This window comes from Theileria orientalis, chromosome 1 (genome assembly GCF_000740895.1).
Source record: "Theileria orientalis strain Shintoku DNA, chromosome 1, complete genome".
Classification (NCBI taxonomy): domain Eukaryota; phylum Apicomplexa; class Aconoidasida; order Piroplasmida; family Theileriidae; genus Theileria; species Theileria orientalis.
The window spans coordinates 344,634-358,126 of NC_025260.1; the positions used below are offsets into that span (position 1 = coordinate 344,634).

General features: G+C 41.2%; 4 protein-coding genes across 4 annotated transcripts; 1 reads left to right on the plus strand and 3 right to left on the minus strand.

Annotated features, from left to right (window-relative positions):
* Positions 1 to 154: 154 nt before the first annotated feature.
* Positions 155 to 4,732, minus strand: TOT_010000150 (uncharacterized protein; the record flags this gene model as incomplete). Its single annotated transcript, XM_009690689.1, is given in 10 exon segments — positions 155 to 324; positions 470 to 578; positions 683 to 880; positions 1,012 to 1,296; positions 1,469 to 2,302; positions 2,472 to 3,378; positions 3,383 to 3,866; positions 3,924 to 4,079; positions 4,115 to 4,320; positions 4,635 to 4,732. Coding segments are annotated over 10 exon segments (3,447 nt in total).
* A 430-nt stretch (positions 4,733 to 5,162) lies between these two features.
* TOT_010000151 (conserved hypothetical protein) lies at positions 5,163 to 7,074 on the plus strand (the record flags this gene model as incomplete). Its single annotated transcript, XM_009690690.1, has 5 exons — positions 5,163 to 5,348; positions 5,389 to 6,108; positions 6,154 to 6,238; positions 6,305 to 6,505; positions 6,560 to 7,074. 5 exons carry the CDS (start codon positions 5,163 to 5,165, stop codon positions 7,072 to 7,074), a joined length of 1,707 nt encoding a protein of 568 aa, XP_009688985.1.
* A 444-nt stretch (positions 7,075 to 7,518) lies between these two features.
* TOT_010000152 (prolyl-tRNA synthetase) lies at positions 7,519 to 10,605 on the minus strand (the record flags this gene model as incomplete). Its single annotated transcript, XM_009690691.1, has 9 exons — positions 7,519 to 7,653; positions 7,806 to 7,911; positions 8,007 to 8,744; positions 8,995 to 9,368; positions 9,431 to 9,550; positions 9,696 to 10,002; positions 10,080 to 10,219; positions 10,314 to 10,451; positions 10,546 to 10,605. The coding sequence occupies 9 exons, from the start codon at positions 10,603 to 10,605 to the stop codon at positions 7,519 to 7,521; spliced, it is 2,118 nt and encodes a 705-aa protein (XP_009688986.1).
* Positions 10,606 to 10,799: 194 nt separating this feature from the next.
* TOT_010000153 (uncharacterized protein) lies at positions 10,800 to 13,472 on the minus strand (the record flags this gene model as incomplete). The annotated part of the gene is made up of 9 exons (XM_009690692.1): positions 10,800 to 11,081; positions 11,253 to 11,398; positions 11,450 to 11,481; positions 11,554 to 11,684; positions 11,772 to 12,169; positions 12,221 to 12,227; positions 12,330 to 12,771; positions 12,890 to 13,011; positions 13,146 to 13,472. The coding sequence occupies 9 exons, from the start codon at positions 13,470 to 13,472 to the stop codon at positions 10,800 to 10,802; spliced, it is 1,887 nt and encodes a 628-aa protein (XP_009688987.1).
* Positions 13,473 to 13,493: the final 21 nt, after the last annotated feature.

The following is a 13,493-nucleotide window of genomic DNA, read 5'->3' on the forward strand; positions in this document are numbered from 1 at the left end:
GGTCTTCTGATCAATGATACGCTTCTAAATACACAGATCCCTAAGCTATGTGTGTATACACGCGTATATATACCCACTATACTACTATGTACATTAACGTTATACTAATGTGTATATAATATTTAGTCAGACTACATTCATTTGTTACGACACTTCATTGCGCTTTTACTGCTTCATGTAGGCACGAAACCCATGAATAGTGTGATCTACAGTGCGCTTCCGTTGCCATTTTCGTATCTACTTTACATCCTGGTGTATTTTTTGAGCACTTTTGTATCTGGTTAAACCCCTGACTGTCTGACTCGCTGAAGTCCATGGACCAACCTGTTTATTTATTAGCCACTGTTATTACTGTTTTAACAACATGGGTAACTATTGGTAACTATTTTTTTTACTGTACTTGTTTACTAAGTATTATCTGTGTATGCAGACTCATTGGCTGCATAGGTAAGGGTGGTCTATTGCTTACCTGCTATGAGCTTAGAGTTTGTCGGACACACGTTGTCGCTGTATTCATTGTCTTTTGCTTTAGATGAGCAGTGGCGACTGCTTGTACTCACCATATGGTTTGATATATCCTGTTAGCATTTGTTAGTGTCCATTTTGGTAGGTGCACATGTGCACAGCTATAGATATCTATCTAGTTGACCATATGTGTGTGTATATCTATGTGTGTGCTCACTGTTAATTGCGGTGCTCCGTTCTCCACACATGCTATCCAGATCGCGTTTGTCGCTGACTTATCTGTCGATTCGTGAGTACAGGATAGCGTTCCTGGTCTACAAGGGTACGAGTCGGTAGACGATGCTTTGTTTCCCTTGGGGATTGAAAATGCGAATCCGTATGCGATAGAATAGCCTGATGGGCAGGTTGCAGTGGCCTACATAATGGTTAGCGTGATGCTAAACATTCAACCAGTGACTCCTTAAACTATTACTAATAACTAGGTGAGCTATTGGCTAGTTTCAGTGTTTGTTAACTACATAGGTCAATGCATAACTAGATTTGTACCGGTTCATCAAGCTTTACTGAAGTTTGTTGGTTTAGCAGTGGTATTGTGTCCTCTCCGCACACTGCCCATATTCTCGACTCTGACATTTGATTGTCGTTTGAGACTAGACACTTTTCTTCTCCCACTGGGCAGTGGGTGATGTTGATAACGAACTCATTTTTCCCAATGAAGTTCTTCTTCTTCATTATGGTCATTGTAAATCCCATTATGATAACTGTTTTGGGCGGACACACTGCACTTCCTGACTTGTTGCCACTGTATACCACCTGATACCCCTTTTGCACCTAAATAATGCTTTAGTACTGTTAACACTAATACTGCTATCAATAGCAGTAGTAACAGTGGTAGTTGTACTAGTGCTAACAGCCAATGCTAACACTGATACTCATATACTCTATACCGTAACACTACTATCTACATATCTATATGGTGTATATTGATGTGTATGTGTGTTACCAGTGATGCTATTCCAAACTCGCGTCCGTATTTCTTGTATATTTCGTCGGGACTCACTCCGTACGTCTCCGAGTAAAACTTAAGCGCCTCTTCAAACGACTCCCTCTGCTTGTCGCTTGTCAGCAGCGACTTTATCGACTCCAGCTTAATCTTGATTGGCATTGGCTTCTTGTACAGGTCCTTCGTCCAGCAGTTCAGGCTGTTGAGGTCCTTGCTGTCCACTAGCCCGTCGCCTCCTATCACCAGCACTTGCTTTTCGTACTTAAAGTGCTCGCTTTCGCTTCTTCTTGAGCTCTCTGAGTCCGTTTTTGCTCCCACGCTCAGGTTGTCCAGCAGCGACGGCGATATTGCCGCCTTCACTGCGACATCTATGTTCACTCCGTGCTGTTGCATATCCAGCACATCCGACTTGTTTATTTGCACTTGGTGCGTTATCTTTCCTCCCAGGTGCACGATTGTTGTAAAATGAGTTCCGAACATCTTAATGAACTTCACCCACGGCTTCACTGAGTTAACGCACAATGGGTCGTCCTCGTTATTTTTGAACAGCTCCAGAGTGCACGCTTGCGAGTCGAAGTAGTTCGGCAGGTCAGAGACTGCCTTTCTGAACTCCTCCGTCGTGTCCAGAGAGTTAAAGTTGACTATTCCTGCCACGTAGCGCAGGCAGTACGTCTTCGTTATGTACGTCCTCACCTTGTTCGTCGCCGTCGACTTCACGAAGTTCTTGTAGCCCGTCGACCCTGAGAAGCTGAAAAAGTACGGTATGCCGTATGACGCCTGTGCGTCTATTGACAGTTCCTTTTTGAAGTCCTCGACCGTGTTTATGTGATCAATCTACGACATAATTGTTTCCTAGGGGTTAACAGGTACACTTGGGTATCTAGTTGTTCCGGGTTAACAAAAATGTGTATTTGGCAATAACTCCTATTTTATCTAATAGATTGCCCCTATGTGACTGTCTAAGCTATCTATTCTGTCTATCCAGTTTCTATCTACCACTTACCGTTTCTGATTGCCTGCACGAGAACTCTGGCCTCACCCAGCTTCCGTGCGGTTCCTTCAGGTTTGCCCCATCGCTATTCAGGTACTCGACATTCCAGTCCAGCTTTATCACCGGGTTCCTGTACCCCTGGTCCATCATCACTACGGGGTCTCCGAGTGGATTTCCGAAGATGATGTCGTATCCTGAGCCCAGGTACCTCAGCGAGGCTGCCAAACCTGCGTTGTTCCAATCCTCTGCTGGGTCTCGCGGGTTATAAAACACTACGTTACTTGTTCCCTTCGTTGAGTCTCCGCTAACTTCGTGTCCCTTGTAGTAGTTTATTGCTGTGCCGAACTCTGAGTCTCCCATATAGTGCTTAAAGTCCTTATCGAATGTGCTGTCCACTAACTTTTCTTTGTACTCTGTCTTATGTGCTGGGCTTATGTCCTCGATTTTACTCTTACTTTTTATTGGTTTTCCTTCCTTATCACTACTTGCATCTGCTTCAGACCCCTTTTTAACATCATCTTTCTTCTCATCCTTAGTTTTCTCTTCATTTCCTCCCAACCCAAACAAGTCCTTCAGCTTATCCTTTGCTCCGGTTCTATCCAATACGCCCGTTATTCCATCCGTTGCTGTCTTCAAGTTATCCTTTAGCTCATCTAAGGGTCCTGGGTTAAAAAGTGCATTTGCCTCATCTGTTCTTTCTGACGTTTTCTTTGGTTTCGGGTTCAAATCTTCGTCATCTTTAAAAAGATCAGTGTCGTCCTTTAACAAGTCATCTTCTTCAGTCTCGTTTGTTGGACCTAAACTGTTTTTTAAGCCAACAAAGTACCTTTTAGTGTATTCTTGTTTCTGACGAGTGACTTCGGCTTCTTCCTCGGCGTTGTTAATATGAGGTCCATGAGGTCCGAGCCTGGTTTCTTGCCTACATTTTTATTATTGTTACATTCACGTTACCTTTCGGGCCCTTAGTTGTGGTTTCTGGTGGGTCGAGAGCATCTTCTAAATTAAATGTGTCATCAGTTGTTTTGTCATACTCTTGAATTGTGAGAAAGGAAGAGTTTCTTGACTTTGTTTTGGCATCGTTGTAGCCCATTTCCCCTTTATCTGTGACCTGGTATAGCGAATTGGAGCCACCACGGCTAGGTTTTCTTCCAACGACGTCACTGTTATCATTCAACAAATCGTTCAAACCATCTATTGCCCAGTCGTCTGAAGAGCTGTCCGTAGTCGACTGGTCATTTAATTCATTTTCCTCATTGACAGGAGCAGGCACTGACGGTTCAAGAGGTGTTGGCTGCTCGGCGGGAGATTGTGGCTCCCCTAGAGATGGCTCTTCTCCGTTTACCAAATCATTTAAACCTCCAGACAAATCTGATGTTCCACTCAACTCCTTGTTTTCAGTGGTCTCATCTAAAAAAACGTAAGATGTGTAAATATTTAATGGCTAAATTATCTATGTTTAGGTACTTTTGGTAGACTTCTTTTTTCCAGCCTTCTTAGACAACTTCTTCTTTTTTTTCGAACCGCCATTAAACAATAAATCTTTAAACACACCAAGATTAATCTTAGGTTTAGAAAGGCGCTTTTTAACTTTCTTTACTTTGGATTTTATGGTGGCTAGTCCTAAATTTAAAATTAATTCATACATGTGTCAATACCTTTCTTTTTTGGCTTTTTAGGTTTATCTGACAAATTCTTTTTCGTTTTCTTTGTTTTCGTTGGTTTTAGATTTTTTTTATTCCTTGTTCCATCCACAAGACCGCCGGGTTCATTGCTTGACCCAGAAACATCCAAACTGGTCAATTTTTTTGCTTCGCAGGGTAAACTAAGTGTTACTGCTAAGAGAAACAGGCCATAAATTACTCTAATTTTCATGATTCCATTTATTAAAATATTTTACACATTTAAACAAAACATTAGATATTGTTTTAAAACACACTTGTTGTTTAATTAAAGCTAGTTTTTGTCAACCTTAATTGGTTTAGTTAAATCTATTGGTTAAATCTGTTTTTAAATTACAAGGGTTAAATCTGATGTTGTTATAAAACGTTAAATCCGGGTTAAAACTACAATAAAGCTGGGTTAAATCTACATTAAATCTGTTAAAAAGTTTTTATATAAAATTTATATGGTATGTGTATTAAATCTATATACTGATTCCTCTTGATTTATAAAAACAACGGGATGATGTTATTTTGTGTGATTCCCGTGCAAACCTTATGCAAAAGGTGCAAACTGAATAATTTAAGGGCTACGAAAACGGCACGATTATACATATTTATTAATTAAATAGAATCTGCAGATTAAGGAAGAGTTTTTGACGATTTATTACACAGGCAGCACCAGATCACGACACGAAAAATTAATACGGATTTAGAGGAAAATAAGACATCTAACACATATTAAAATATTATATAATTACTTATTTATTTATAACGTCCATGAAAATAAGTGAATTGTGAAGTTTTGATCGGTAATCTTACGCATAAATAAAAAAGGCAGAATTCGTGCTAAAATTGGGCACTTAACGTATAGAAAATGTGTTAAATACATCCTTAAAACATTAGCTTTTGGTCGAGTAGCATATGTAGTTGTATAAATACTAATTTCTAGATGCCCTCTATAGTGTGTGTTGGCTTGTATACATAGTTATATTCCAGGTTTAAGTAGTCATTTACCATTCCAATGTAGTTTATTTTATCTATGATGTATAGGTTTATGTGGAAGTTTATTTACTTTTTATTAATTTCAGTCGTTTTGTACTTTATTTCATACACTTCCTTCATAAATTCTGTGTTACCTAATCCTTCCTTCTATCATTTGTCTATTTTAGTTGATAAATTTGATAAAAAAATTCAGAATATTACTATATCTTCTTTAAATCCTAAAATTGTGAGTTTTAACACTATATTTTAGTTAATTTATTTTTTAGGTTAAAGAGGCTGTAAACTATTCAGTTATTGATTCCAGTGGAACAGATACCAGAGATACAGGTGTAAAGAAAACATCTGTTCTGAGTAATAGTGTGAATGAGAGGAATAAAGAATTTATTGATGATGAAAATTATAAGCACGACGAGGATCGCAAAAGCCCAGATGGTAGGGAGCAACAGAGAGTTAAAGAGGCAATGTCTGAGGAAAACGACGCCAGCTTCCAGCCTCTCGTGGTTAACTCGTACTTCATTTACCTGTTGAGGATACTCTCCAGGTTTCTGTTCCTGGTGTTTGTACAAATATATGTGTTCTATATACTGTTCTTTCGCTACGGCGAATTGTTCAAGGATTTGTGCGACTTGTCGATAAAGTCGATGAAGGACTTCAACTGGCGCAGCCCAATCAACTTCATGAAGTCGTTCTACTGCTTTCTGACGTGGCTATCGTCGATTTTCGTGTACTATAACTCGCAGCTGTCGCTGCGCAACAGGCTGATTGCGTACTCAATCGTGGTACTGGCGGTTTCGTTGCTGCTCTTCAGAGTTGGCATTGGAACACGGAGCTTGATAAACACATCCTCGCTGTTCATCGGCTTGACAGTGTACCTGTCGGCAATGTTGGCCTTTAACTCGAGAATACCAGGCTCACTGGTGTTTGTAGATAACTGGTTCGTGTACATATGGAGCTCGGCCATATTTTTGCGCGGATTTAAGCTGAATGTGGTCAACAACGTGGCCATTCTGACGTTGCGTGATGGAAACGAGCACTGGAGCAATGCCGCTGCCCATGAAGGTGAAGGTTCGCAGGAGATGGGCCGTGACGACGATGCATCTGAATCGTACAACATATGTATGGAAAACAGAGGGACCGGCGGCGAAAACGCAGCTAACAGTGGTTATGGCAACACAACAATAGGCTATAACATGGTTAAACTGACACACGAGGCGTCCTGCGCACTTGACCTACACCTGGTACTACTAATGTTAAACCTGGTCAAGTCCCTGCCCTTTTTGGGAAGGTTGTTTGCAAGGAACGCATATCTGTCGAACGTGTCGCTTATGTTCAACATATCGATGCTGATACACTGTTTTATGGTATACACGGCGCCAGCAAGGAGTTTGTCACGCTCCTTGCATCGAGTTCGCGACCACTCGGCAGGTGCCGCATCAGGCTTGGACAGTACTCCCCTATCCAAGATCAGGCAGTTGGTGTTGTATGTACTAAACTATATGGTCTTACACATATTTGGCAGGCCCGACTACTTTTCGAGCAAGTCCAGCTCGCTAAGTTTGTTTCTGAAATACTCAAACAAGTTTAAACAGGTATTCAACTTAGTTTTCGGCAGATATCTAGATCCTCTGTATCAGCGAGCATCGTTCTTATTCGCCATCAAATGTGTCAAGTCCATACCACAATTGCTCTTTCTGCTGGTCCCTCCCTTTTTTTCCAGGCTTTACTTCGGATATGTCACCCTATTCATGCCAATTACGACGTTTTTATCGCACAATAACGATTTTAAGGAAAGGGCCTTTTGTTTGATAGTATTCACCCTCAGCAATTTGGTACGAAGTTTAGGCAATTTTATGTATTGGTTCCCTTCCAAGGTTCTTCTGAGGATACTGCTGATATTTACGCTAAATTATTTAATGGTGTTGTCTAAAAGACTGATGCAATTAACAGAATAATTTATTTGTTATACTTTATATATGTATTAATTACTCATGTGTAGGTAGTAGTTGACTTTTTATTAGGCATGACTCCACCCATAGACAGAGGGTCCACTTAATTTGGGTCACATATGTATATCAGGAGCCTTTTTTTATTATTTCTAAAAAGGTCTGTCACTGACAAAGTTAATTTTAAACTTTTGTTATTGTGCACATTCACCTAAGCCTGAAAATAGGGCTGAAAACGACACTTAGTGTGCACATGTGGGTTAAATCCCAACACGATGGCTTCTCAACTTTCAGAATTAAATTACACTATCACCTACGCTTAAACACTAAGCATGAGACCTGTTTTAAACACATTCACATTCATTTAAACCCTAACATATACCTCATACATGTTACATTTTTATGAAATTTACTTCATATGTGTGTTTATTTGACAATGGTTTGGCCGCTGGGCTAGTAACTTCTTCCCCATAGCACCCATTTTTTGGCTGGTTTTCCTGTCCAGAAGCACTTTGTTCCTTCTGGCAGTTCTGGCTGTTCCAGTGGAACACACAGGCTCTTCATTGCTCCTGTTCTTCCGCCTGGATTCTACACAATTATTATCACTTGCTTAACCGTTGACTTTATGGTAAGTCCGTACCAACTACTAGTATCTATGGTATGCTATCTGCGTGGTTTACTGAACATTTACAAGTAAATAACTATTCAGCTACCACTACTATTACTACTACTGGACTCACATTTGCTGATCTCTTCTGAGTCTCCAGCTTGATCTCCTCTTCAGTCGCAGGTTCCTCACACCTAATCACGGCATCATTCTCCATTACACAAACACTATCGCAACTACTATCTACTCATATCTACCCTTAACTTTTCATAACTACTCTTAACTACCCTTAATTAGCCTTAACTACTCTTAGCAAGTTGACTAATCTAATTACCATGGCGCCAGTATCAGCTTGTCTTTGTTCAATGCTTCCATCACCTCTTCCATGTTGTATGCCCTCACTGTGCTTTCGTTGAGCCTCTTCCTCGCAACTTCCAGCAGGTTCGCTTGGATCTCCTCCAGGAGCCTTGCCACCGTGCTCTCCAGGTCACCCACCGGCACGTCCATCTTTTCACTCGTGTCTCTTCTCACTAGTCTGCACGTGTTGTTTTCCAGGTCCTTGGTTCCCACTTCCACTCTCAGCGGCACTCCTCTCAGCTCCCAGTGGTTATACTTGTACCCTGGCGTGTATCCTTTTCTATCGTCCAACTTCGCTCTGAATCCTGCTTCCAGTAGCAACTTAAGGATCTCGTTCACTTTGTTTTCTACTTGCTCGTGATCTACGTTTTTTCCGAATATTGGCACTATTACCACTTGCAACTTAGCCACTCTCGGCGGTATCACCAGCCCTTTGTTGTCTCCGTGCACCATCAGCATCACTCCTATGCTTCTCGTGCTCACTCCCCAACTCGTTTGATGCACTGGTTTTTTAACCCCCTCTTCGTCTTCGAACTTGATGTCGAACATTTCTGCGAAGTTAGTTCCCAGCAGGTGCGACGTTCCTGCCTGCACTCCTCTCCCGTTTGCCGTTATAAAGGTCTCCACGCTCGTTGTAATTTTTCCTCCTGGGAACTTTTCATTCTCCGTCTTTATGCCCTTGATCACTGGAACTGCCAAATGTTCTTCGTAGAATCTACAAATCAACATTAGCATAATACTAATATTGGTGCTAGTTGTGTTATGCAAGTGTAAATGCATAACATGACAGTATAATTTAGGATGAAATCACCATCATAACACAAATCTAACAACACCATCATAAAACTGTGCACTAACAACTAATGTAATAACAATCTAACAAAGGGATCATAAAACTGTGTACTAACGGCCAGCATAGCAACTGCTTGTAAAGTAACTAACCAATCTAATACATCCTAACGTACCGGCTGTACAGGTCAAGCATGTCGTAGACTGTTTCCAGGGCCTCCTTCTCAGTCGTGTGCGCCGTGTGGCCCTCCTGCCACAGTATCTCCCTGCTCCTTATGAACGGCGTAGGCTGCTTAAACTCCCAGCGCACCACCGAGTTCCACTGGTTCAGCTTAAGCGGCAGGTCTCTGTGGCTCCGTATCCACCTCGAGAACTCCGGGTACATGATCGTCTCGCTCGTCGGCCTGATTGCTATTGGCTCCTGCAGGTCCATGTCGCTGTACTTGGTCACCCAGGCCACCTCCGGGCTGAAGCCCTCCAGGTGCGACTTTTCCACCTCGAGCTTGTCCTTCGTCACGAACATTGGGAAATAGCAGTTATCGACTCCTCTCTACAACATTGTTAGTGTGCCTTTACTGAATCGTTGAATATTCAGTTTTATCCAGCAGTTACCTTTTTAAGCTCCTTATTCAGCCACTGGTTGAAACACTCCCACACGTAGTAGCTCGCTGGCAAGAGTATGTAGCAGCCTGAGATATCATAGTAGTCTATCATCTCTCCTCTTATGATCGCCTAAAATTCCCATTAGCCATATCTCCTAATTATTTCTACTTTGTACAGAACTATTAGATTCCACTTGGATGCTGCTTATATCCTTTATTGCTTAATTATACCACTATTAATAACCACTTTTACTTAATTCTACTTATTAACTCACCTGTGCATACCATTCTGGAAAGTTTTCTTCCTTCTTTACTGTTATTCCCAGTATATTAAGGTCTCCTTTCTTTCCTGTTGGCTGCTTACTCCCATCTCCTTCTCTTGGGCTTCTGTCTATGAAATCTACTGTTTTTGCGCAGTCCTCGTCGTTTAGTGCCACGAACTTCGGCTTGTGGTTCATTTCACTCAGGAACTTTAGCATGTCCTCCATGTTCATCACCACTGATTCGTCGTTTGTCAGTGGGTGTGCCACCACTTGATTTTTATTCTTGAGTCTAATATCAAACAGCACGTCCACCTTGTTCCTACACACAGCCTTTAGTCAACGGCCACCGGTTTAATTCATCTTTACTTATATCAATCTAACTACACTTAAACTTACTCTGTGTCATTCATCACACAGAACGGTGACAGTGATCCTCTTGATACTCCCAGCAAACTTTCCATTTCCGACTCTTCTCCCATGTGTAACTTGTTAACTTTCAACGTCTTCCTCAAAATCTTCCAATTTACTTCAGTATCCTATCAATTAATTAATTATTACTTCACTACTCATGTGCTATCTATTACTGTTTAAAGTGCGCTCGATCGTCCTTCTTTTTACCTATAAACTTACGTGGAGTGCTGAAATTAGGTAATAACGTTTTGAGGAGTCCAGCATGAACAAATTCCTGATGAAATCGTCCTTAATTAGGCTCAACGATGGCTCCTCCAGCATATCCTTGACCGACACCAATTTTGGGTGTTTAACGACCTACATATTCGTCAATACACTATATTTTTATGATATTTATGCCGTTTTAAGGGCACATATCTGTCTTTTGCCGCTTTCATCCTTGTGTTCTCACCTTGTATCGCAGGCCGAGTTTGTGAAATAGTTTGTACAAAAGCTCCGCTTTATCTGACATTTTTTTAATATTATTATATTTATCTTCTAATTTACATTAGTTGGTAATATATTTTCAACGTTTCGGCTTATTGTGGAGCGACACCCGCTCAAATCTCATGGTGTGCACATTTCACTTAAATTTACCAATATATATCTTTTTTATTTACTAGATTAGTCAATTTTTTTATTTGTGCGATGTTGCTTTAAAATTAATCAGGATTCCACCCATTTTGCGAATGAAACCAGGCGATCTTCCTTCAGGTTCTTTTCTTCCAGCCACTTTTCGAACCCCTCGAACTCCAGGACGTCCGTGTGATACAGCGCCTCGCACATTTGGCAGAAGAAGAGTTGCGATTTGCCATGCTTGCTACACATGCTGAGCGTATTGTCGTAGTACGTCTCCCGCGCCAGCTTTGATGCGAACGCGTCCAGCAGTTTATTCATCCGTGCCGACTCCACTATTTCAATCAGTTCTTGCACTTGTTCCTCCACTAACTCCTCGTCCTTATCGTCTCCTGCTCCTTGATTTCCTTCCTCGTGTGTGCTCGGGCCACTGCTGCTCTCTTCATTCTCTTCTTCTGCCCTTTCCTCATTTCCCGAACTCGACTCATCTGACCTACCATGCATTCTACCATTCCCTTTCCCTTCTTCAAATTTTCTTATTACCCATTCTATTCCGTACTTGTATATATGGTCCAGTGTGTCGTGCTCTGTCACGTTGTGTGCCACTCTGAGACTTCTTATTTCCAGCAGCTTGTTTTCCAGGTTCTTCGGGTCTTCCAGTGCTTCGTGGACCATTTCCGCCAGCTCTTCTTTAAATTCTTCGCTCACCACCTCTGATTCCTCTTCATGAACTTCTTTACCTGAATCGTATTCTTCATCGTCTTCTGAATCCCTATATTCTGACCCTGCACCTGATCCATATCTTGAGTCACCTTCCGAGCCGTATTCATTCTCTGAATCGTACTCGTAATCTGATGTCGATTCCGCCGAGTCTGGCATTGTAAATGTCACGTGATCGTAGTACTGTGAGCCTATTTTATTCAACGGATTAGCAATGAACGCTTCCACTTCCCACACATAGCTACTACCGCTACCCTTGGCACTAACTCCATCTTGCTTACCACTCACCTCATCATCTGCTTTACCATCTTCCTCACCACTTACGTGGTCATATGCTTTAACATCTTCGTCTTCTTCTCTTTCTCCGGTCAAATCGTAGAATTTTGTTTTCATGGTTGCACATCTGACTGGTCCTGCTTCACTGCTAGTGCTAGCTTCACTACGACTACCACTAGCAATACGACTACCACTACCACTACTATTACCACTACAACTACCGTAGGTACTTCCACTCTTGCTCATCAGATCCTTGTCAACTCTGCAACATGGCCCTATTAATGACCCTGGTTCCAGGGTCACACTGTCCTCTATCGTCACGTTATTCATGATGATTGCGTTATTTACTTTACAGTTACTTCCAATCACTACGTTGTTAAACACTATGCTGTTTGTTATATTGGTATTTTGCCCAATTCTAACTCCTGAACCTACTAAACTTCCACTCACATTACTATTTAACTCTTTGAACAACTCATTTACGTTTGTCACTCGTGTATCATCTAATCGATCACCCAGTCCCTCTTTAGCCAGTGGCATATTCGCGAATGACGAATTATTCGTAAAGAGTGCGTTTTTTGTGATCGCAGGCCCGTAATAGTCCTTTTCCGTTGGCTTCCCAACTCCACGGCCTGCCGTGTTCGTTGTGTCGCCGGCGCCAGTACCCGTTCCACCGATGCTCTTAAACCTCTTTACGTACTCAGTGTATGCGTTGTAGTAGTCTCTCGGCGTTTCCACTCTCAGTGCTGCTGGATATTCTGGGAAGCTCAGGTCGTTCTTCACTGTGTACATATACATCTCACTCGTCTTTATCTCCTGTGTTAGCATTTCCACTATCAGCTGCTCCATTGAGCTCTGGTCGAACAACTCCAGGAACGTCTCTATTATCAAATTCGTACACAGGTACACTCCTGGCTGATACAGGTCATATCTTATTTTAATTTGTTCCGACTTGAGTGATTTAAGAAATTCCGACTCAAGTTCCATTACGTTTTCATCTGAGCTATACAGCAGCTCATTCTTTTCATCATACAATATTACTTTATTGTTTTTAAATCCACTAAACCTACATTTTAATTATTTATTTTATTTAATAACCATTTTTTCCTCCTTTTTAATTATCAATCGCTACCTATTTTCTTTACACACTAGTCCATTTACTACATCTTAATAACTTTCCTTACCTTTTTTTCTCATCTTCTACGTATAACACTGTCATGCAATAACTTGAATTTGCTTTTGCCAACTCTGTGTGGAATTCGACTGCTTCTGTCAGTGGCACTGTCAACAGTGTGTTACTGTACAGCTAAACAACAATTAGACTCTTATTTTCCTTTTTATGACATATTTACTCACATATCACACATATATTTCCAATTGGCTACCAATTTATCAGTTCATAACTACATAATTGTCAGTATTGCTCTATTTTTGACTTACTAGTATGAATGGTTCCATTGGTCCGTGGAGTCTAAAGAATTCACGTAGTGCTGTTCCTACTTCCATCTTCACGTTCAATCCTACTACTTCTACTTTTATTTTCGGCTCCTTTCCTCCTGCTTTACTTTCTGTTGATAAATGGTTATACTTGTTCACCTTGTAGGATTCCACCAATAAATACACTTTATTTACTCCGCTGTACCATAAATTACTCATTGTTTCAGTCCATATTGACGTATTTCCGATGTATAGATCAAATATGTCTACGTAGCTGTTTAATGGTTCCATACAGAACTGGTCCGATTGGTGCAACACAACTGCCTCCATTTTTATCCTTCTCACTTAAAA